This window comes from Taudactylus pleione, unplaced genomic scaffold, assembly GCF_031769625.1.
Source record: "Taudactylus pleione unplaced genomic scaffold, aTauple2 ptg000209l, whole genome shotgun sequence".
NCBI lineage: Eukaryota > Metazoa > Chordata > Amphibia > Anura > Myobatrachidae > Taudactylus > Taudactylus pleione.
The window spans coordinates 3443141-3469363 of record NW_028284611.1 but is presented as its reverse complement, the minus strand read 5'-3'; the positions used below and the strand labels follow the sequence as shown (position 1 = coordinate 3469363).

General features: G+C 46.2%; 1 protein-coding gene across 1 annotated transcript in view; it reads right to left on the bottom strand.

The window, feature by feature from the left end:
• LOC148517823 (uncharacterized) overlaps positions 1 to 26223 on the bottom strand; it is a 129020-nt gene that overhangs the window by 702 nt on the left and 102095 nt on the right. The window contains exon 3 of the mRNA XM_088478186.1: positions 20 to 93. Within this exon, the coding sequence (XP_088334312.1) occupies positions 20 to 93 (74 nt within the window). The remainder of the gene's footprint in view (positions 1 to 19; positions 94 to 26223) is intronic.

The window sequence follows — 26223 nt, the reverse complement described above, 5'->3', positions numbered from 1 at the left end:
TTTGTGATACTTAATTTACCTGTCAGTTTTGTAACAGTGTTCAGGAATTCCTTTAATTCCACTGCTTCTGCAGGATTGATTCCTTTCGCCACACTAAGAGAAACATAGGTTTGTAAACTTTATTTTATTGTTTTTTTTCTTTATTAATTTATTAATTCTATATAAATTGCTAAACCATTTGTGGTGTAACAAAGTAAAGTATCCTAAACTAAAAACAACTGTATCTTTGAAGTCTCATTACATAATGGCACTGCCCCTGTCACATGCAACTACACTATGTCTTCACTAACACATCTCTCATCTCCTGATATACTCTGTGCTGCTGAGGACCCTTCTCCTTCCACTGTATAATTCTGTCTGAGGCTTCCTCTTACTGCCACCATTTCCCTTCTTTACATTTCACTGTCCCTTCCCATGTCACTGTCCCTGTCACAGGCAGTCCGGTCCTCACCAACACATTAGTTGTTTCCTGATATACTCTGTGCTACTGTGCATAATTCCTAACTGTACTACTATTAATGAGAGCACCATTTTTTTTTGAGGACTGTCCCACAGACCCATGATAATTTGTCCCGATTTCAGGTGGGGTTTGGGGTTTTTCCACTGCTGCATGCTGTGGATGCAGGTGGCATAAACAGGCATTTTTTTAAGAAAATTCAGACTGGAGTCGTGGCCTGTTGACAGTAGAGATGTGAGCAGACCCCCGTGATTTGGTTTTGGTTTTGGCAAAATCACCCTCAAGTGTTTTGGATCTTTTCTGTTTTTGTTTTGGATTACTTTAAAAATAATAAAACAGTTAAAATCAAGTAATTTGGGCCTTTTTTGTTACTACAGTATTGTTAACCTCAATAACATTAATTTCCAGTCATTTCCGACCACCTCACGGCTTAAAATATTATTTTCACCCATATTGGCAGCGAGCTGGCTAAACTAAGTGACAGAGCAGTGGCACAAACACATGGCAGTATAAAAATATTATAACACATCTATGCAACAAAGTGGCCCTGAATTGGCAGATAGGATGCCAGTTTAATATAAACTATACAATGCTATAGAATGTTTTCATTTATCAAGAACTAGATTAGAGGCCTTAGGCCAGCACAGGTAAATGGAGGTGGAATATTTAGCGGAAGCCAGGTAAAGGATTGATTGATTACAGTGTGAATAATATAACTATAAAAAATCATACACATGGAAAACACTATTGAAAATCAAGCATTTAAAAAACCAGTGAGATTTTAAAGTGGAAATTGCATCCAAACTGCAAATCACAAACCTTATGACCCAAGGCAGTAAAAGGCTTTCAAAGTTAATAATGAATTATATGATTATATGATTTGAAGATACTATTCTGTATCTTCTAAGCAGCTGCAGGAGACAGTCCCTATATTCCTGGATGAGAAGCTGGTAATATATGGCATTGCAAGACAAAAAATAACATAAATGCCCCAGAACAGTAATATACATTTCCTGTCAAACACACGCAATCTTGGCATTGCCCATAAAGAAAGTGGTGCAAAATGAATTGTCCTTGGACTCTCTCACCCAGCCTTATGTTGTATATCATAAAGGACATACATGGTTTAACAAACTAAGCACTTTGAGGACAGGGACTGCCGCTTTTGTGGCTGAAGAGCTTGATTTGCTTGAGCCCCAACAAAACAAGCTATCAAAGGGATAAGGCAGCTAACAGTATTGTTAATTATCTATACATTTGGAAGATGTCTTTATAATTCTCATCCTCACTCTCATCAGTGTTAATAGCATCATCACACAATAATAGCTCATCCCCACTGGAATCCACCATTACAGAAGCCGGTACTTTGTTGGAAATGGCAGATAAGGTTTTCCCAATAAAATTTTAGTTCATCTTTATGAACATCAGTTTTTCCACATTTTTTAGAAATAGCCTCCAATACCAATTGCTCGCAAGGTTCCCCACTGTGGTAAACACTCTTTTCAAGTACACACTGGAGGATAGGCAGTTTAAGTAAATCAAAACTAGATTGTACAAGGGTTTCCATATTGCATTTTTTTTCCCCTCATTACTCAAAGATACAGTGTTACATGCGAATTTGTAAATTGTCCTTAAAATAATGATCCACTATACTATTCTATGTCATTATGTAATTTGACACTTGAGCTGATTGCTTGTTTACATCTCTTAAGATCTGTATCAGCTTGAAAGAAAAACATTATGTATGACTTAAAATGTATGACTTAAATCTGGAATCAAGCATAGTTGCCAAAATGTACTGATCCAATTTTAAGATGTTGTAAACCCTTTGGTCATGGTGAAGTGAATAAAGAAATTGATATACAAGTCTAACCTACTTAGCAGAATCACTTTGTTTTATCTCCTCCTTCAGTTTCTCTAGCTGCTTTTCCAATAGCTTAATTAAGGGAATCAACTGACTCAGGACTTAGCACATTAGTTACTATTTAAAATGGTTTCAGTAGCTTGCATAAACAGAAAGTATTCTCAACTGTGCTTGGCATAAATGTACATAAAGGTACATTCCTAATCTACTCCCTATGTCATTACTTGTTGTGTACGTTTGGAAAGTTGTTGCTGTTCTTCCACTCAGTGAAGCATATAAAGGGTGGAATTCCATCATGTTACTACCTCTTGATTCAGTTAGTGGCATGGCAAATGGAACTGTACTTGCAGCTGCTGCCATCTTCTACATGTGATTGCAAAATGCTAAAAATGTCCAGAAATTATTTCAGCCACCAGTATTTCATACCTAACTTACCTAACCTGTCACTTAAAAAAAATATATATTTCTGAACTACCAAGTTTATTGTGTGGGCCAAACATGGCAATTGTTCAAATTCACCCAGTTCTAATGCTCATACAATGCTACTTGATTTATTAGAAATTACAAATTCTGAAGAGAGTTCTAGGGGGTAAGCCATTGTGCTATCACTTCCCTGAGTTTTTCTAACTTCCACATGCCTTTGCTACAATCTGTCCTCAATGCTGTTGCCTGGCTCATCTTCCTCTTTAAATGCTCTACTTCTGCCTTTCCTCTCCTACAAGCCATTCACTGGCTCTTCTTATCCTTCAAAACTCAATTCAAACGTCCCACACTAGCTTGCAAAGCCCTCACCTATCTACAGAGCTGTCTACCCACTTGTTGAATACCGACAATGTCCAGATTTTTTCCTGCCCATGGACAACATTTCCTGCAAGCCTCTTTTAATTTTTTTAAATATTCTGAAACAGCAAGTGTTTGTGTATGTGCAAAACTTTTTATGTGTTCAAATTCAAACTGTTGTAACACTCTCACAATATTACTTTTTATCAGAAATGAGAAATCTTGAGGAGAGTCCTATCAGAGTAAGGCATCTTGCTATGACATTCCTGAGTTTTTCTAACAAAATGACACTGTTATGCCTCTTAAGCTGACAGATACATTGGCCGATCAATGTATCTGCTGCACGACGGGCAGTGTGTACCCACGATATGTTGGTGAACATCGGCATTCACTGACATATCGCATTGGCTGTGCTGCACAGCCTATGGACAGATATGTCTGCAGACATATCTGTCCACAGGCAGGTGTGTATGGGCGGTCTGCAGACCGCCCATACACACACAGCATAAGCCATGAGGAAGGGGATGGGATGCACCCCCCACCCACCGGGACATGCCCCCTGGTCGCCGGGACCTGCAGCAAGACACAGATGATGGCCATTCAGTGTGTATGAACAGGCATCATCTGCAGATCACTTGATCTGCAGATATATTTGTCAGGTGTGTACCCACCTTTAGTGAAGCTGGTGATGCAGAGATTAGCCTGTCTATGAATGAGCTGCCATTATTTTTTAGACTGCTGCTGCTGCTTAAAGTGATATACCCACCCAGTGGGCTGTCACAGTCATGTAATCCTTAGTTTGACCAGTACTGCTTGTCCACATAACTGTAGCTACTGTAAGTGGATAGTATGTCCAATGGCATTTTGTAGAATACAAGAAAAAGGTTTTTTTAATGCCTCAGTACAGGTGAGGAATTGCTGTTCTGGTAGAATAGAATGGAGATGGAATTTGTTAGTAAAGGCACAGGACCTTGACTAACAGTCTAAACCCAGATGAATTGACAGCAGATATTGCATGCAGATATAATGCTAACATAGCCATATTCAGTGATCCACTGTGCAACAGGATTTTTGAGAATTTTGCTAAATAATTTGCATGAATCTGCTGCAAATGATAAAACATGGAGGAGGAGCCTAGCTAGTAGACGTCCCTACCTCTACTTACTTTGGCTTCACAAATGGTATAGATGGTTTGACAAATGTCAGTATTTGGGAAACAAAAAATTCCACATGAAAGAGATGTCTTTTTGGTCTTATTCCAGGCATTACAAAGGCCTCCTTATCACTGGCAAGAGCTGCTACCATTGGTGGTGGACATACTTTGACCCAAACATCCCCCTCATCCTTTTGCATTTCCACAGCTGCATCCTCAATTTCTATCACCATCATCACTTTTACTGCTTCTCATCCTCATATTTGCAGAGGTGCTGAAATGGAAGGAGGCTTCTCTATGAAAACAGTGTCAAACATGTCAGACTCACACATAGTACTCGTGGACACCCTTAAACTCTCCCCAGGGAGCTGTGTAATTTGTGCACACAAAGTTTGTTCAGCCCTAATTTGCCTGTTTTAAAGTTGACACATTTAGGAGCTCATTCAGAGTTGGTCGTGAGCACTGAGCACTCACGACCGACTCGATGTTGCCCCACAGTGCATGTGCACGACGGAGCCGGCTCCGTCGTGCGCATGCGCGAGACCCAGCTAACGATGGGTGATCCGTCGTTAGGGGTCTCATCGTAGACAGGGCGAGCTGTCGATGTTGAGTGACAGCTCGCCCCATTTTCTGGGTGGGCCGGGGGCGTGCCTGGCCAAACGGAGGCATTCCAGTAGGAACGCTTACTGTTTTGGGGTGGCCCCACTGACATCATCAGTGATGTCAGCGGGGAGCTTCCTGCTCGATCAGAGCAGGAAGCTCCCTGCGGCTTAAGGTTGACGAGACCCTACCTTAGGGTCTCGTTGTAAGCCCCGATGGTCGTGATGGTCTTGACCATCGCGACCATCACCCTTGTCGGTCGTTAGAGCTGTGGGTGTTAACCCACAGCCTAATGACTGTCATGGAGGCGGCCATTCAGGATGCAAGCGGCCGCCCTGTTTCTGAACGTCCCGCTTGCATCCTACAACCACCTCTGAATGATGCCCTTAGACTCAGAGAAAGAAGGCATTACATGCAAGGTTATAGAACATGCCTGACTGTGCTTGGCCTCGGATTCTGCAATAGTCATTCTTGTCAGTGCAAGGGCCTGGAGCTGAAATTTATGAAAGGCCTACTGTGAGTCCCGGCAGGGGATGTGGTCTGTACAGGGAGTGTGTGGTGTGGCTAGCACTGTGAAGAGCACAGCTAGCACTTATATCAATAGTTGAATGTGAGAGTCTATCAATGAACAAGGGAAGCACCCCTTATTGATGTGACCCTAGTATGACAAATCTTGATTTTGTTGTACTAAGCCTCCTCCCTATAGGGTACGTATTGTGCTATCCCTCATCTGTGTATTCTGTACTTTGCCATTCACCCTTTCATTTGTATGTCTTTAATTGAACCTACCCACTCATTTGTTTGTCTTTAATTGTGCCTACCCACTCATTTGTTTGTCTCTAATTGTGCCTACCCACTCATTTGTATGTCCTATAACTCCTACATTGTGCTGTCTGTCCCCTTATATGTATGTAATGCATTGTGCTGTCTGTCCACCCATATGTATGTCCTGCATTGTGCTGTCTGTCTCCCCATATACGTGTCCTGCATTGTGCTGTCTGTCCCCTTATATGTATGTCCTGCATTGTGCTGTCTGTCCCCCCATATGTGTGTCCTGCATTGTGCTGTCTGTCTCCCCATATATATGTCCTGCATTGTGCTGTCTGACCCCTTATATGTATGTCCTGCTTTGTGCTGTCTGTCCCCCCATATGTGTGTCCTGCATTGTGCTGTCTGTCTCCCCATATATGTGTCTTGCATTGTGCTGTCTGTCCCCTTATATGTATGTCCTGCATTGTGCTGTCTGTCCCCCATATGTGTGTCCTGCATTGTGCTGTCTGTCTCCCCATATATATGTCCTGCATTGTGCTGTCTGTCCCCTTATATGTATGTACTGCATTGTGCTGTCTGTCCACCATATGTATGTCCAGCATTGTGCTGTCTGTCCCCCCATATGTATGTTCTGCATTGTGCTGTCTGCCCCCTTATATGTTTGTCCTGCATTGTGCTGTCTGTCCCCCCATATGTATGTCCAGCATTATGCTGTCTGTCCCCCCATATGTGTGTCCTGCATTGTGCTGTCTGTCTCCCCATATGTAGGTACTGCATTGTGCTGTCTGTCCCCTTATATGTATGTCGTGCATTGTGCTGTCTGTCCCCCCATATGTATGTCCTGCATTGTGCTGTCTGTCCCCCATATGTATGTACTGCATTGTGCTGTCTGCCCCCTTATATGTTTGTCCTTCATTGTGCTGTCTGTCCCCCCATATGTATGTCCTGCATTGTGCTGTCTGTCCACCATATGTATGTCCAGCATTGTGCTGTCTATCCCCCGATATGTATGTACTGCATTGTGCTGTTTGCCCCCTTATATGTTTGTCCTGCATTCTGCTGTCTGTCCCCCCATATGTATGTCCTGCATTATGCTGTCTGTCCCCCCATATGTGTGTCCTGCATTGTGCTGTCTGTCCCCATATGTATGTCCTGCATTGTGCTGTCTATCCCCCATATGTATTTACTGAATTGAGATGTCTGTCCCCCCATATGTATGTCCTGCATTGTGCTGTCTGTCCTCCATATGTATGTACTGCATTATGCTGTCAGCCTCCTTATATGTTTGTCCTGCATTGTGCTGTCTGTCCCCCCTTATGTATGTCCTGCATTTTGCTGTCTGTCCCCCCATATGTATGTGCTGCATTGTGCTGTCTGTCCCCCATATGTATGTCCTGCATTGTGCTGTCTGTCCCCCCATATGTATTTCCTGAATTGTGCTGTCTGTCCCACCATATGTATGTCCTGCATTGTGCTGTCTGTCCCCTTATAAGTATGTCCTGCATTGTGCTGTCTGTCCCCCCATATGTATGTCCTGCATTGTGCTGTCTGTCCCCCCATATGTATGTACTGCATTGTGCTGTCTGCCCCCTTATATGTATGTCCTGCATTGTGCTGTCTGTCCCCCCATATGTGTGTCCTGCATTGTGCTGTCTGTCCACCATATGTATGTACAGCATTGTGCTGTCTGTCCCCCCATATGTATGTTCTGCATTGTGCTGTCTGCCCCCTTATATGTTTGTCCTGCATTGTGCTGTCTGTCCCCCCATATGTATGTCGAGCATTATGCTGTCTGTCCCCCCATATGTGTGTCCTGCATTGTGCTGTCTGTCCCCCCATATGTATGTCCTGCATTGTGCTGTCTGTCCCCCATATGTATGTACTGCATTGTGCTGTCTGCCCCATTATATGTTTGTCCTTCATTGTGCTGTCTGTCCCCCCATATGTATGTCCTGCATTGTGCTGTCTGTCCACCATATGTATGTCCAGCATTGTGCTGTCTATCCCCCGATATGTATGTACTGCATTGTGCTGTCTGCCCCCTTATATGTTTGTCCTGCATTGTGCTGTCTGTCCCCCCATATGTATGTCCTGCATTATGCTGTCTGTCCCCCCATATGTGTGTCCTGCATTGTGCTGTCTGTCCCCCATATGTATGTCCTGCATTGTGCTGTCTATCCCCCATATGGATTTCCTGAATTGAGCTGTCTGTCCCCCCATATGTATGTCCTGCATTGTGCTGTCTGTCCTCCATATGTATGTACTGCATTGTGCTGTCTGTCCCCCCATATGTATTTCCTGCATTGTGCTGTCTGTCCCCCCTTATGTATGTCCTGCATTTTGCTGTCTGTCCCCCCATATGTATGTGCTGCATTGTGCTGTCTGTCCCCCATATGTATGTCCTGCATAGTGCTGTCTGTCCCCCCATATGTATTTCCTGAATTGTGCTGTCTCTCCCCCATATGTATGTCCTGCATTGTGCTGTCTGTCCCCTTATATGTATGTCCTGCATTGTGCTGTCTGTCCCCCCATATGTATGTCCAGCATTGTGCTGTCTGTCCCCCCATATGTATGTCCTGCATTGTGCTGTCTGTCCCCCCATATGTATGTACTGCATTGTGCTGTCTGCCCCCTTATATGTATGTCCTGCATTGTGCTGTCTGTCCCCCCATATGTATGTCCTGCATTGTTCTGTCTGTCCCCCATATGTATGTCCTGCATTGTGCTGTCTGTCCCCCCATATGTATTTCCTGAATTGTGCTGTCTTTCTCCCTATCTGTATGTGCTGCATTGTGCTGTCGGTCCAACTATATCTACGCCCTTCATTGTGATATCTGCCCATCTCAATGTCCTGCATTGTGCTGTCTGTCTCCCCATATGTACTCCCTGAATTGTGCTGTCTGTCTCCCCATATGTATGTCCACCATTGTGCTGTCTGTCTCCCCAAATGTGTCCTGCATTATGCTGTCTGTCTCCCCTTATGTATGTCCTGCATTGTGCTGTCTCCCCATATGTATGTCCTGCATTGTGCTGTCTGTCTCCCCATATGTATGTCCAGCATTGTGCTGTCTGTCTCTCCATATGTATGTCCAGCATTGTGCTGTATCCCCATTTGTATGTCCTGCATTGTGCTGTCTCCCCATATGTATTTCCTGCATTATGCTGTCTGTCTCCTCATATGTATGTCCTGCATTGTGCTGTCTGTCCCCCCATATGTATGTACTACATTGTGCTGTCTGTCTCCCCATATGTATGTACTGCATAGTGCTGTCTATCCACCCATATGTATGTCCTGCATTGTGCTGTCTGTCTCCCCATATGTATGTCCTGCATTGTGCTGTCTGTCTCTCCTTATGTATGTCCTGCATTGTGCTGTATGTCTCCCCATATGTATGTCCTGCATTGTGCTGTCTGTCTCCCCATATGTATGTACTACATTGTGCTGTCTGTCCCCCCATATGTATGTACTACATTGTGCTGATTGTCCCCCCATATGTGTGTCCTGCATTGTGCTGTCTGTCTCCCCATATGTATGTCCTGCATTGTGCTCTCTGTCTCCCCATATGTATGTACTGCATTGTGCTGTCTGTCTCCCCATATGTATGTCCTGCATTGTGCTGTCTGTCTCCCCATATGTATGTACTACATTGTGCTGTCTGTCCCCCCATATGTATGTACTGCATTATGCTGTCTGTCCCCCCATATGTATGTACTACATTGTGCTGTCTGTCCCCCCATATGTACTGCATTATGCTGTCTGTCCTCCCATATGTATGTACTACATTGTGCTGTCTGTCCCCCCATATGTATGTACTGCATTATGCTGTCTGTCCCCCCATATGTATGTACTACATTGTGCTGTCTGTCCCACCATATGTATGTACTGCATTGTGCTGTCTATCCACCCATATGTATGTCCTGCATTGTGCTGATTGTCCCCCCATATGTGTGTCCTGCATTGTGCTGTCTGTCTCCCCATATGTATGTCCTGCATTGTGCTGTCTCCCCATATGTATGTCCTGCATTGTGCTGACTGTCCCCCCATATGTATGTACTGCATTGTGCTGTCTGTCCCCCCATATGTATGTACTGCATTGTGCTGTCTGTCTCCCCATATGTATGTACTGCATTGTGCTGTCTGTCTCCCCATATGTATGTCCTGCATTGTGCTGCCTGTTTCCCCATATGTATGTCCTGCATTGTGCTGTCTGTATCCCCATATGTATGTAATACATTGTGCTGTCTGTCCCCCCATATGTATGTACTGCATTGTGCTGTCTGTCCCCCCATATGTATGTCCTGCATTGTGCTGCCTGTTTCCCCATATGTATGTCCTGCATTGTGCTGTCTGTATCCCCATATGTATGTACTACATTGTGCTGTCTGTCCCCCCATATGTATGTACTTCATTGTGCTGTCTGTCGCCCCATATGTATGTACTACATTGTGCTGTCTGTCCCCCCATATATACTGCATTATGCTGCCTGTCCCCCCATATGTATGTACTACATTGTGCTGTCTGTCCCCCCATATGTATTTACTGCATTGTGCTGTCTGTCCCCCCATATGTACTGCATTATGCTGTCTGTCCCCCCATATGTATGTACTACATTGTGCTGTCTGTCCCCCCATATGTATGTACTGCATTGTACTGTCTGTCCACCCATATGTATGTCCTGCATTGTGCTGATTGTCCCACCATATGTGTGTCCTGCATTGTGCTGTTTGTCTTCCCATATGTATGTACTGCATTGTGCTGTCTGTCCTCCATATGTATGTACTGCATTGTGCTGTCTGTCCCCCCATATGTATTTCCTGCATTGTGCTGTCTGTCCCCCCTTATGTATGTCCTGCATTTTGCTGTCTGTCCCCCCATATGTATGTGCTGCATTGTGCTGTCTGTCCCCCATATGTATGTCCTGCATAGTGCTGTCTGTCCCCCCATATGTATTTCCTGAATTGTGCTGTCTCTCCCCCATATGTATGTCCTGCATTGTGCTGTCTGTCCCCTTATATGTATGTCCTGCATTGTGCTGTCTGTCCCCCCATATGTATGTCCAGCATTGTGCTGTCTGTCCCCCCATATGTATGTCCTGCATTGTGCTGTCTGTCCCCCCATATGTATGTACTGCATTGTGCTGTCTGCCCCCTTATATGTATGTCCTGCATTGTGCTGTCTGTCCCCCCATATGTATGTCCTGCATTGTGCTGTCTGTCCCCCATATGTATGTCCTGCATTGTGCTGTCTGTCCCCCCATATGTATTTCCTGAATTGTGCTGTCTTTCTCCCTATCTGTATGTGCTGCATTGTGCTGTCGGTCCAACTATATCTACGCCCTTCATTGTGATATCTGCCCATCTCAATGTCCTGCATTGTGCTGTCTGTCTCCCCATATGTACTCCCTGAATTGTGCTGTCTGTCTCCCCATATGTATGTCCACCATTGTGCTGTCTGTCTCCCCAAATGTGTCCTGCATTATGCTGTCTGTCTCCCCTTATGTATGTCCTGCATTGTGCTGTCTCCCCATATGTATGTCCTGCATTGTGCTGTCTGTCTCCCCATATGTATGTCCTGCATTTTGTTGTCTGTCTCCCCATATGTGTGTCCAGCAATATGTTGTCTTTCTCCCCATTTGTATGTCCTGCATTGTGCTGTCTGTCTCCCCATATGTATGTCCAGCATTATGCTGTCTGTCTCCCCTTATGTATGTCCTGCATTGTGCTGTATCCCCATTTGTATGTCCTGCATTGTGCTGTCTGTCTCCCCATATGTATGTCCAGCATTATGCTGTCTGTCTCCCCTTATGTATGTCCTGCATTGTGCTGTATCCCCATTTGTATGTCCTGCATTGTGCTGTCTCCCCATATGTATTTCCTGCATTATGCTGTCTGTCTCCCCATATGTATGTCCTGCATTGTGCTGTCTGTCCCCCCATATGTATGTACTACATTGTGCTGTCTGTCCCCCCATATGTATGTACTGCATAGTGCTGTCTATCCACACATATGTATGTCCTGCATTGTGCTGTCTGTCTCCCCATATGTATGTCCTGCATTGTGCTGTCTGTCTCTCCTTATGTATGTCCTGCATTGTGCTGTCTGTCTCCCCATATGTATGTCCTGCATTGTGCTGTCTGTCTCCCCATATGTATGTACTACATTGTGCTGTCTGTCCCCCCATATGTATGTACTACATTGTGCTGATTGTCCCCCCATATGTGTGTCCTGCATTGTGCTGTCTGTCTCCCCATATGTATGTCCTGCATTGTGCTGTCTGTCTCCCCATATGTATGTACTGCATTGTGCTGTCTGTCTCCCCATATGTATGTCCTGCATTGTGCTGTCTGTCTCCCCATATGTATGTACTACATTGTGCTGTCTGTCCCCCCATATGTATGTACTGCATTGTGCTGTCTGTCCCCCCATATGTATGTACTACATTGTGCTGTCTGTCCCCCCATATGTACTGCATTATGCTGTCTGTCCTCCCATATGTATGTACTACATTGTGCTGTCTGTCCCCCCATATGTATGTACTGCATTATGCTGTCTGTCCCCCCATATGTATGTACTACATTGTGCTGTCTGTCCCACCATATGTATGTACTGCATTGTGCTGTCTATCCACCCATATGTATGTCCTGCATTGTGCTGATTGTCCCCCCATATGTGTGTCCTGCATTGTGCTGTCTGTCTCCCCATATGTATGTCCTGCATTGTGCTGTCTCCCCATATGTATGTCCTGCATTGTGCTGTCTGTCCCCCCATATGTATGTACTGCATTGTGCTGTCTGTCCCCCCATATGTATGTACTGCATTGTGCTGTCTGTCTCCCCATATGTATGTACTGCATTGTGCTGTCTGTCTCCCCATATGTATGTCCTGCATTGTGCTGCCTGTTTCCCCATATGTATGTCCTGCATTGTGCTGTCTGTATCCCCATATGTATGTAATACATTGTGCTGTCTGTCCCCCCATATGTATGTACTGCATTGTGCTGTCTGTCCCCCCATATGTATGTCCTGCATTGTGCTGCCTGTTTCCCCATATGTATGTCCTGCATTGTGCTGTCTGTATCCCCATATGTATGTACTACATTGTGCTGTCTGTCCCCCCATATGTATGTACTTCATTGTGCTGTCTGTCGCCCCATATGTATGTACTACATTGTGCTGTCTGTCCCCCCATATGTACTGCATTATGCTGCCTGTCCCCCCATATGTATGTACTACATTGTGCTGTCTGTCCCCCCATATGTACGTACTGCATTGTGCTGTCTGTCCCCCCATATGTACTGCATTATGCTGTCTGTCCCCCCATATGTATGTACTACATTGTGCTGTCTGTCCCCCCATATGTATGTACTGCATTGTACTGTCTGTCCACCCATATGTATGTCCTGCATTGTGCTGATTGTCCCACCATATGTGTGTCCTGCATTGTGCTGTTTGTCTTCCCATATGTATGTACTGCATTATGCTGTCTGTCTCCCCATATGTATGTCGTGCATTTTGTTGTCTGTCTCCCCATATGTGTGTCCTGCATTGTATTGTCTGTCTCCCCATATGTGTGTCCTATATTGTGCTGTCTGTCTCCCCATATGTATGTCCTGCACTGTGCTGTCTGTCTCCCTATATATATGTCCTGAACTGTGCAGTCTGTCTCCCCATATGTACTCCCTGCATTGCGCTGTCTGACTCCCCATATGTATGTACTACATTGTGCTGTCTGTCTCCCCATATGTATGTCCTGCATTGTGCTGTCTCCCCATATGTATGTCCTGCATTGTGCTGTCTGTCTCCCCATATGTGTCCTGCATTGTGCTGTCTGTCTCCCCATATGTATGTCCTGCATTGTGCTGTCTCCCCATATGTATGTCCTGCATTGTGCTGTCTGTCTCCCCATATGTATGTCCTGCATTGTGCTGTCTCCCCATATGTGTGCCCTGCATTGTGCTGTCTGACTCCCCATATGTATGTCCTGCATTTTGCTGTTTGTCCCCCCCATATGTATATACTGCATTTTGCTGTCTTTCACCCCATATGTATGTCCTGCATTGTGCTGTCTGTCTCCCCATATGTGTCCTGCATTGTGCTGTCTGTCTCCCCATATGTATGTCCTGCATTGTGCTGTCTGTCTCCCCATATGTATGTCCTGCATTGTGCTGTCTCCCCATATGTATGTCCTGCATTGTGCTGTCTGTCTCCCCATATGTGTCCAGCATTGTGCTGTCTGTCCCCCCATATGTGTGTCCTGCATTGTGCTGTCTCTCTTCCCATATGTATGTCCTGCATTGTGCTGTCTGTCTCTCCATATGTATGTCCTGCATTGTGCTGTCTGTCTCTCCATATGTATGTCCTGCATTGTGCTGTCTGTCTCCCCATATGTATGTTCTGCATTGTGCTGTGTGTCTCTCCTTATGTATGTCCTGCATTGTGCTGTCTGTCTCCCCATATGTATGTACTGCATTGTGCTGTCTGTCTCCCCATATGTATGTCCTGCATTGTGCTGTCTGTCTCCCCATATGTATGTACTACATTGTGCTGTCTGTCCCCCCATATGTATGTACTGCATTGTGCTGTCTGTCCCCCCATATGTATGTACTACATTGTGCTGTCTATCCCCCCATATGTACTGCATTATGCTGTCTGTCCTCCCATATGTATGTACTACATTGTGCTGTCTGTCCCCCCATATGTATGTACTGCATTATGCTGTCTGTCCCCCCATATGTATGTACTACATTGTGCTGTCTGTCCCACCATATGTATGTACTGCATTGTGCTGTCTATCCACCCATATGTATGTCCTGCATTGTGCTGATTGTCCCCCCATATGTGTGTCCTGCATTGTGCTGTCTGTCTCCCCATATGTATGTCCTGCATTGTGCTGTCTCCCCATATGTATGTCCTGCATTGTGCTGTCTGTCCCCCCATATGTATGTACTGCATTGTGCTGTCTGTCCCCCCATATGTATGTACTGCATTGTGCTGTCTGTCTCCCCATATGTATGTACTGCATTGTGCTGTCTGTCTCCCCATATGTATGTCCTGCATTGTGCTGCCTGTTTCCCCATATGTATGTCCTGCATTGTGCTGTCTGTATCCCCATATGTATGTAATACATTGTGCTGTCTGTCCCCCCATATGTATGTACTGCATTGTGCTGTCTGTCCCCCCATATGTATGTCCTGCATTGTGCTGCCTGTTTCCCCATATGTATGTCCTGCATTGTGCTGTCTTTATCCCCATATGTATGTACTACATTGTGCTGTCTGTCCCCCCATATGTATGTACTTCATTGTGCTGTCTGTCGCCCCATATGTATGTACTACATTGTGCTGTCTGTCCCCCCATATGTACTGCATTATGCTGCCTGTCCCCCCATATGTATGTACTACATTGTGCTGTCTGTCCCCCCATATGTACGTACTGCATTGTGCTGTCTGTCCCCCCATATGTACTGCATTATGCTGTCTGTCCCCCCATATGTATGTACTACATTGTGCTGTCTGTCCCCCCATATGTATGTACTGCATTGTACTGTCTGTCCACCCATATGTATGTCCTGCATTGTGCTGATTGTCCCACCATATGTGTGTCCTGCATTGTGCTGTTTGTCTTCCCATATGTATGTACTGCATTATGCTGTCTGTCTCCCCATATGTATGTCGTGCATTTTGTTGTCTGTCTCCCCATATGTGTGTCCTGCATTGTATTGTCTGTCTCCCCATATGTGTGTCCTATATTGTGCTGTCTGTCTCCCCATATGTATGTCCTGCACTGTGCTGTCTGTCTCCCTATATATATGTCCTGAACTGTGCAGTCTGTCTCCCCATATGTACTCCCTGCATTGCGCTGTCTGACTCCCCATATGTATGTACTACATTGTGCTGTCTGTCTCCCCATATGTATGTCCTGCATTGTGCTGTCTCCCCATATGTATGTCCTGCATTGTGCTGTCTGTCTCCCCATATGTGTCCTGCATTGTGCTGTCTGTCTCCCCATATGTATGTCCTGCATTGTGCTGTCTCCCCATATGTATGTCCTGCATTGTGCTGTCTGTCTCCCCATATGTATGTCCTGCATTGTGCTGTCTCCCCATATGTGTGCCCTGCATTGTGCTGTCTGTCTCCCCATATGTATGTCCTGCATTTTGCTGTTTGTCCCCCCCATATGTATATACTGCATTTTGCTGTCTTTCACCCCATATGTATGTCCTGCATTGTGCTGTCTGTCTCCCCATATGTGTCCTGCATTGTGCTGTCTGTCTCCCCATATGTATGTCCTGCATTGTGCTGTCTGTCTCCCCATATGTATGTCCTGCATTGTGCTGTCTCCCCATATGTATGTCCTGCATTGTGCTGTCTGTCTCCCCATATGTGTCCAGCATTGTGCTGTCTGTCCCCCCATATGTGTGTCCTGCATTGTGCTGTCTCTCTTCCCATATGTATGTCCTGCATTGTGCTGTCTGTCTCTCCATATGTATGTCCTGCATTGTGCTGTCTGTCTCTCCATATGTATGTCCTGCATTGTGCTGTCTGTCTCCCCATATGTATGTTCTGCATTGTGCTGTGTGTCTCTCCTTATGTATGTCCTGCATTGTGCTGTCTGTCTCCCCATATGTATGTCCTGCATTGTGCTGTCTGTCTCCCCATATGTATGTCCTGCATTTTGTTGTCTGTCTCCCCTTATGTGTGTCCAGCAATATGTTGTCTTTCTCCCCATTTGTATGTCCTGCATTGTGTTGTCTGTCTCCCCATATGTATGTCCTGCACTGTGCTGTCTGTCTCCCCATATGTATGTCCTGATCTGTGCTGTCTGTCTCCCCATATGTACTCCCTGAATTGTGCTGTCTGTCTCCCCATATGTATGTCCAGCATTGTGCTGTCTGTCTACCCAAATGTGTCCTGCATTGTGCTGTCTGTCTCCCCTTATGTATGTCCTGCATTGTGCTGTCTCCCCATATGTATGTCCTGCATTGTGCTGTCTGTCTCCCCATATGTATGTCCAGCATTGTGCTGTCTGTCTCTCCATATGTATGTCCTGCATTGTGCTGTATCCCCATATGTATGTCCTGCATTATGCTGTCTCCCCATATGTATGTCCTGCATTGTGCTGTCTGTCTCCCCATATGTATGTCCTGCATTGTGCTGTCTCCCCATATGAGTGCCCAGCATTGTGCTGTCTGTCTCCCCATATGTATGGCCTGCACTGTGCTGTCTTTCTCCCCATATGTATGTCCTGCATTGTGCTATATCCCCATATGTGTGTCCTGCATTGTGCTGTCTGTCTCCCCATATGTATGTCCTGCACTGTGCTGTCTGTCTCCCCATATGTATGTCCTGATCTTTGCTGTCTGTCTCCCCATATGTACTCCCTGAATTGTGCTGTCTGTCTCCCCATATGTATGTCCACCATTGTGCTGTCTGTCTCCCCAAATGTGTCCTGCATTGTGCTGTCTGTCTCCCCATATGTATGTCCTGCATTGTGCTGTCTGTCTCCCCATATGTATGTCCAGCTTTGTGCTGTCTGTCTCCCCATTTGTATGTCATGCATTGTGCTGTCTCCCCATATGTATTTCCTGCATTGTGCTGTCTGTCTCCCCATATGTATGTCCTGCATTGTGCTGTCTCCCCATATGTGTGCCCAGCATTGTGCTGTCTGTCTCCCCATATGTATGTCCTGCACTGTGCTGTCTGTCTCCCCATATGTATGTCCTGCACTGTGCTGTCTGTCTCCCCATATGTGTGTCCTGCATTGTGCTGTCTGTCTCCCCATATGTATGTCCTGCATTGTGCTGTCTGTCTACTCATATGTGTGTCCTGCATTGTGCTGTCTGTCTCCCCATATTTGTGTACTGCATTGTGCTGTCTGTCTCCCCATATGTGTGTCCTGCATTGTGCTGTCTGTCTCCCCAAATGTGTCCTGCATTATGCTGTCTGTCTCCCCTTATGTATGTCCTGCATTGTACTTTCTCCCCATATGTATGTCCTGCATTGTGCTGTTTGTCTCCCCATATGTATGTCCAGCATTGTCCTGTCTGTCTCTCCATATGTATGTCCAGCATTGTGCTGTATCCCCATTTGTATGTCCTGCATTGTGCTGTCTCCCCATATGTATTTCCTGCTTTGTGCTGTCTCCCCATATGTATGTCCTGCACTGTCTGTCTCCCCATATGTATAACCTGCACTGTGCTGTCTGTCTCCCCATATGTGTGTCCTGCATTGTGCTGTCTGTCTCCCCATATGTATGTCCTCCATTGTGCTGTCTGTCTACTCATATGTGTGTCCTGCATTGTGCTGTCTGTCTCCCCATATGTGAGTCCTGCATTGTGCTGTCTGTCTCCCCATATGTGTGTCCTGCATTGTGCTGTCTGTCTCTCCATATTTGTGTCCTGCATTGTGCTGTCTGTCCCCCCATATGTATGTTCTGCACTGTGCTGTCTGTCCTCACATATGTATGTCCTGCATTGTGCTGTCTGTCCCCCCATATGTATGTCCTGAATTATGCTGTCTGTCCCCCCATATGTGTGTCCTGCATTGTGCTGTCAGTCTCCCCATATGTATGTCCTGCACTGTGCTGTCTGTCTCCCCATATGTATGTCCTGATCTTTGCTGTCTGTCTCCCCATATGTACTCCCTGAATTGTGCTGTCTGTCTCCCCATATGTATGTCCACCATTGTGCTGTCTGTCTCCCCAAATGTGTCCTGCATTGTGCTGTCTGTCTCCCCATATGTATGTCCTGCATTGTGCTGTCTGTCTCCCCATATGTATGTCCTGCATTTTGTTGTCTGTCTCCCCATATGTGTGTCCTGCATTATGTTGTCTTTCTCCCCATATGTATGTCCTGCATTGTGTTGTCTGTCTCCCCATATGTATGTCCTGCACTGTGCTGTCTGTCTCCCCATATGTATGTCCTGATCTGTGCTGTCTGTCTCCCCATATGTACTCCCTGAATTGTGCTGTCTGTCTCCCCTAATGTATGTCCTGCATTATGCTGTCTCCCCATATGTATGTCCTGCATTGTGCTGTCTGTCTCCCCATATGTATGTCCTGCATTGTGCTGTCTCCCCATAAGTATGTCCTGCATTGTGCTTTCTCCCCATATGTATGTCCTGCATTGTGCTGTCTGTCTCCCCATATGTATGTCCTGCATTGTGCTGTCTACCCATATGTGTGCCCAGCATTGTGCTGTCTGTCTCCCCATATGTATGTCCTGCACTGTGCTGTCTGTCCCCCCATATGTATGTCCTGCATTGTGCTATATCCCCATATGTGTGTCCTGTATTGTGCTGTCTGTCTCCCCATATGTATGTCCTGCACTGTGCTGTCTGTCTCCCCATATGTACTCCCTGAATTGTGTTGTCTGTCTCCCCATATGTATGTCCTGCACTGTGCTGTCTGTCTCCCCATATGTATGTCCTGATCTGTGCTGTCTGTCTCCCCATATGTACTCCCTGAATTGTGCTGTCTGTCTCCCCATATGTATGTCCAGCATTGTGCTGTCTGTCTACCCAAATGTGTCCTGCATTGTGCTGTCTGTCTCCCCTTATGTATGTCCTGCATTGTGCTGTCTCCCCATATGTATGTCCTGCATTGTGCTGTCTGTCTCCCCATATGTATGTCCAGCATTGTGCTGTCTGTCTCTCCATATGTATGTCCTGCATTGTGCTGTATCCCCATATGTATGTCCTGCATTATGCTGTCTCCCCATATGTATGTCCTGCATTGTGCTGTCTGTCTCCCCATATGTATGTCCTGCATTGTGCTGTCTCCCCATATGAGTGCCCAGCATTGTGCTGTCTGTCTCCCCATATGTATGGCCTGCACTGTGCTGTCTTTCTCCCCATATGTATGTCCTGCATTGTGCTATATCCCCATATGTGTGTCCTGCATTGTGCTGTCTGTCTCCCCATATGTATGTCCTGCACTGTGCTGTCTGTCTCCCCATATGTATGTCCTGATCTTTGCTGTCTGTCTCCCCATATGTACTCCCTGAATTGTGCTGTCTGTCTCCCCATATGTATGTCCACCATTGTGCTGTCTGTCTCCCCAAATGTGTCCTGCATTGTGCTGTCTGTCTCCCCATATGTATGTCCTGCATTGTGCTGTCTGTCTCCCCATATGTATGTCCAGCTTTGTGCTGTCTGTCTCCCCATTTGTATGTCATGCATTGTGCTGTCTCCCCATATGTATTTCCTGCATTGTGCTGTCTGTCTCCCCATATGTATGTCCTGCATTGTGCTGTCTCCCCATATGTGTGCCCAGCATTGTGCTGTCTGTCTCCCCATATGTATGTCCTGCACTGTGCTGTCTGTCTCCCCATATGTATGTCCTGCACTGTGCTGTCTGTCTCCCAATATGTGTGTCCTGCATTGTGCTGTCTGTCTCCCCATATGTATGTCCTGCATTGTGCTGTCTGTCTACTCATATGTGTGTCCTGCATTGTGCTGTCTGTCTCCCCATATTTGTGTACTGCATTGTGCTGTCTGTCTCCCCATATGTGTGTCCTGCATTGTGCTGTCTGTCTCCCCAAATGTGTCCTGCATTATGCTGTCTGTCTCCCCTTATGTATGTCCTGCATTGTACTTTCTCCCCATATGTATGTCCTGCATTGTGCTGTTTGTCTCCCCATATGTATGTCCAGCATTGTCCTGTCTGTCTCTCCATATGTATGTCCAGCATTGTGCTGTATCCCCATTTGTATGTCCTGCATTGTGCTGTCTCCCCATATGTATTTCCTGCTTTGTGCTGTCTCCCCATATGTATGTCCTGCACTGTCTGTCTCCCCATATGTATAACCTGCACTGTGCTGTCTGTCTCCCCATATGTGTGTCCTGCATTGTGCTGTCTGTCTCCCCATATGTATGTCCTCCATTGTGCTGTCTGTCTACTCATATGTGTGTCCTGCATTGTGCTGTCTGTCTCCCCATATGTGAGTCCTGCATTGTGCTGTCTGTCTCCCCATATGTGTGTCCTGCATTGTGCTGTCTGTCTCTCCATATTTGTGTCCTGCATTGTGCTGTCTGTCCCCCCATATGTATGTTCTGCACTGTGCTGTCTGTCCTCACATATGTATGTCCTGCATTGTGCTGTCTGTCCCCCCATATGTATGTCCTGAATTATGCTGTCTGTCCCCCCATATGTGTGTCCTGCATTGTGCTGTCAGTCTCCCCATATGTATGTCCTGCACTGTGCTGTCTGTCTCCCCATATGTATGTCCTGATCTTTGCTGTCTGTCTCCCCATATGTACTCCCTGAATTGTGCTGTCTGTCTCCCCATATGTATGTCCACCATTGTGCTGTCTGTCTCCCCAAATGTGTCCTGCATTGTGCTGTCTGTCTCCCCATATGTATGTCCTGCATTGTGCTGTCTGTCTCCCCATATGTATGTCCTGCATTTTGTTGTCTGTCTCCCCATATGTGTGTCCTGCATTATGTTGTCTTTCTCCCCATATGTATGTCCTGCATTGTGTTGTCTGTCTCCCCATATGTATGTCCTGCACTGTGCTGTCTGTCTCCCCATATGTATGTCCTGATCTGTGCTGTCTGTCTCCCCATATGTACTCCCTGAATTGTGCTGTCTGTCTCCCCTAATGTATGTCCTGCATTATGCTGTCTCCCCATATGTATGTCCTGCATTGTGCTGTCTGTCTCCCCATATGTATGTCCTGCATTGTGCTGTCTCCCCATAAGTATGTCCTGCATTGTGCTTTCTCCCCATATGTATGTCCTGCATTGTGCTGTCTGTCTCCCCATATGTATGTCCTGCATTGTGCTGTCTACCCATATGTGTGCCCAGCATTGTGCTGTCTGTCTCCCCATATGTATGTCCTGCACTGTGCTGTCTGTCCCCCCATATGTATGTCCTGCATTGTGCTATATCCCCATATGTGTGTCCTGTATTGTGCTGTCTGTCTCCCCATATGTATGTCCTGCACTGTGCTGTCTGTCTCCCCATATGTACTCCCTGAATTGTGCTGTCTGTCTCCCCATATGTATGTCCACCATTGTGCTGTCTGTCTCCCCAAATGTGTCCTGAATTGTGCTGTCTGTCTCCCCTTATGTATGTCCTGCATTGTGCTGTCTCCCCATATGTGTGTCCTGCATTGTGCTGTATCCCCATTTGTATGTCCTGCACTGTGCTGTCTGTCTCCCCATATGTATTTCCTGCATTGAGCTATATCCCCATATGTGTGTCCTGCATTGTGCTGTCTGTCTCCCCATATGTATGTCCTGCACTGTGCTGTCTGTCTCCCCATATGTATGTCTTGATCTATGCTGTCTGTCTCCCCATATGTACTCCCTGAATTGTGCTGTCTGTCTCCCCATATGTATGTCCACCATTGTGCTGTCTGTCTCCCCAAATGTGTCCTGCATTGTGCTGTCTCCCCATATGTATGTCCTGCACTGTGCTCTCTGTCTCCCCATATGTATGTCCTGCATTGTGCTGTCTGTCCCCCCATATGTATATCCTGAATTATGCTGTCTGTCCCCCCATATGTATGTACTACATTGTGCTGTCTGTCCCCCCATATGTATGTACTACATTGTGCTGTCTGTCCACCCATATGTATGTACTGCATTGTGCTGTCTGTCACCCCATATGTATGTACTACATTGTGCTGTCTGTCACCCCATATGTATTTACTACATTGTGCTGTCTGTCACCCCATATGTATGTACTACATTGTGCTGTCTGTCCCCCCATATGTATGTACTGCATTGTGCTGTCTGTCCCCCCATATGTATGTACTACATTGTGCTGTCTGTCACCCCATATGTATGTACTACATTGTGCTGTCTGTCCCCACATATGTATGTACTGCATTGTGCTGTCTGTCCCCCCATATGTATGTCCTGCATTGTGCTGTCTGTCCCCCCATATGTATGTCCTGCATTGTTCTGATTGTCCCCCCATATGTGTGTCCTGCATTGTGCTGTCTGTCTCCCCATATGTGTGTCCTGAATTGTGCTGTCTGTCTCTCCATATGTATGTCCTGCATTGTGCTGTCTGTCTCCCCATAGGTATGTCCTGCATTGTGCTGTCTGTCTCCCCATATGTATGTTCTGCATTGTGCTGTGTGTCTCTCCTTATGTATGTCCTGCATTGTGCTGTCTGTCTCCCCATATGTATGTACTGCATTGTGCTGTCTGTCTCCCCATATGTATGTCCTGCATTGTGCTGTCTGTCTCCCCATATGTATGTACTACATTGTGCTGTCTGTCCCCCCATATGTATGTACTGCATTGTGCTGTCTGTCCCCCCATATGTATGTACTACATTGTGCTGTCTATCCCCCCATATGTACTGCATTATGCTGTCTGTCCTCCCATATGTATGTACTACATTGTGCTGTCTGTCCCCCCATATGTATGTACTGCATTAAGCTGTCTGTCCCCCCATATGTATGTACTACATTGTGCTGTCTGTCCCACCATATGTATGTACTGCATTGTGCTGTCTATCCACCCATATGTATGTCCTGCATTGTGCTGATTGTCCCCCCATATGTGTGTCCTGCATTGTGCTGTCTGTCTCCCCATATGTATGTCCTGCATTGTGCTGTCTCCCCATATGTATGTCCTGCATTGTGCTGTCTGTCCCCCCATATGTATGTACTGCATTGTGCTGTCTGTCCCCCCATATGTATGTACTGCATTGTGCTGTCTGTCTCCCCATATGTATGTACTGCATTGTGCTGTCTGTCTCCCCATATGTATGTCCTGCATTGTGCTGCCTGTTTCCCCATATGTATGTCCTGCATTGTGCTGTCTGTATCCCCATATGTATGTAATACATTGTGCTGTCTGTCCCCCCATATGTATGTACTGCATTGTGCTGTCTGTCCCCCCATATGTATGTCCTGCATTGTGCTGCCTGTTTCCCCATATGTATGTCCTGCATTGTGCTGTCTGTATCCCCATATGTATGTACTACATTGTGCTGTCTGTCCCCCCATATGTATGTACTTCATTGTGCTGTCTGTCGCCCCATATGTATGTACTACATTGTGCTGTCTGTCCCCCCATATGTACTGCATTATGCTGCCTGTCCCCCCATATGTATGTACTACATTGTGCTGTCTGTCCCCCCATATGTACGTACTGCATTGTGCTGTCTGTCCCCCCATATGTACTGCATTATGCTGTCTGTCCCCCCATATGTATGTACTACATTGTGCTGTCTGTCCCCCCATATGTATGTACTGCATTGTACTGTCTGTCCACCCATATGTATGTCCTGCATTGTGCTGATTGTCCCACCATATGTGTGTCCTGCATTGTGCTGTTTGTCTTCCCATATGTATGTACTGCATTATGCTGTCTGTCTCCCCATATGTATGTCGTGCATTTTGTTGTCTGTCTCCCCATATGTGTGTCCTGCATTGTATTGTCTGTCTCCCCATATGTGTGTCCTATATTGTGCTGTCTGTCTCCCCATATGTATGTCCTGCACTGTGCTGTCTGTCTCCCTATATATATGTCCTGAACTGTGCAGTCTGTCTCCCCATATGTACTCCCTGCATTGCGCTGTCTGACTCCCCATATGTATGTACTACATTGTGCTGTCTGTCTCCCCATATGTATGTCCTGCATTGTGCTGTCTCCCCATATGTATGTCCTGCATTGTGCTGTCTGTCTCCCCATATGTGTCCTGCATTGTGCTGTCTGTCTCCCCATATGTATGTCCTGCATTGTGCTGTCTCCCCATATGTATGTCCTGCATTGTGCTGTCTGTCTCCCCATATGTATGTCCTGCATTGTGCTGTCTCCCCATATGTGTGCCCTGCATTGTGCTGTCTGTCTCCCCATATGTATGTCCTGCATTTTGCTGTTTGTCCCCCCCATATGTATATACTGCATTTTGCTGTCTTTTACCCCATATGTATGTCCTGCATTGTGCTGTCTGTCTCCCCATATGTGTCCTGCATTGTGCTGTCTGTCTCCCCATATGTATGTCCTGCATTGTGCTGTCTGTCTCCCCATATGTATGTCCTGCATTGTGCTGTCTCCCCATATGTATGTCCTGCATTGTGCTGTCTGTCTCCCCATATGTGTCCAGCATTGTGCTGTCTGTCCCCCCATATGTGTGTCCTGCATTGTGCTGTCTCTCTTCCCATATGTATGTCCTGCATTGTGCTGTCTGTCTCTCCATATGTATGTCCTGCATTGTGCTGTCTGTCTCTCCATATGTATGTCCTGCATTGTGCTGTCTGTCTCCCCATATGTATGTTCTGCATTGTGCTGTGTGTCTCTCCTTATGTATGTCCTGCATTGTGCTGTCTGTCTCCCCATATGTATGTCCTGCATTGTGCTGTCTCTCTCCCCATTTGTATGTCCTGCATTGTGCTGTCTGTCTCCCCATATGTATGTCCTGCATTTTGTTGTCTGTCTCCCCATATGTGTGTCCAGCAATATGTTGTCTTTCTCCCCATTTGTATGTCCTGCATTGTGTTGTCTGTCTCCCCATATGTATGTCCTGCACTGTGCTGTCTGTCTCCCCATATGTATGTCCTGATCTGTGCTGTCTGTCTCCCCATATGTACTCCCTGAATTGTGCTGTCTGTCTCCCCATATGTATGTCCAGCATTGTGCTGTCTGTCTACCCAAATGTGTCCTGCATTGTGCTGTCTGTCTCCCCTTATGTATGTCCTGCATTGTGCTGTCTCCCCATATGTATGTCCTGCATTGTGCTGTCTGTCTCCCCATATGTATGTCCAGCATTGTGCTGTCTGTCTCTCCATATGTATGTCCTGCATTGTGCTGTATCCCCATATGTATGTCCTGCATTATGCTGTCTCCCCATATGTATGTCCTGCATTGTGCTGTCTGTCTCCCCATATGTATGTCCTGCATTGTGCTGTCTCCCCATATGAGTGCCCAGCATTGTGCTGTCTGTCTCCCCATATGTATGTCCTGCACTGTGCTGTCTTTCTCCCCATATGTATGTCCTGCATTGTGCTATATCCCCATATGTGTGTCCTGCATTGTGCTGTCTGTCTCCCCATATGTATGTCCTGCACTGTGCTGTCTGTCTCCCCATATGTATGTCCTGATCTTTGCTGTCTGTCTCCCCATATGTACTCCCTGAATTGTGCTGTCTGTCTCCCCATATGTATGTCCACCATTGTGCTGTCTGTCTCCCCAAATGTGTCCTGCATTGTGCTGTCTGTCTCCCCATATGTATGTCCTGCATTGTGCTGTCTGTCTCCCCATATGTATGTCCAGCTTTGTGCTGTCTGTCTCCCCATTTGTATGTCATGCATTGTGCTGTCTCCCCATATGTATTTCCTGCATTGTGCTGTCTGTCTCCCCATATGTATGTCCTGCATTGTGCTGTCTCCCCATATGTGTGCCCAGCATTGTGCTGTCTGTCTCCCCATATGTATGTCCTGCACTGTGCTGTCTGTCTCCCCATATGTATGTCCTGCACTGTGCTGTCTGTCTCCCCATATGTGTGTCCTGCATTGTGCTGTCTGTCTCCCCATATGTATGTCCTGCATTGTGCTGTCTGTCTACTCATATGTGTGTCCTGCATTGTGCTGTCTGTCTCCCCATATTTGTGTACTGCATTGTGCTGTCTGTCTCCCCA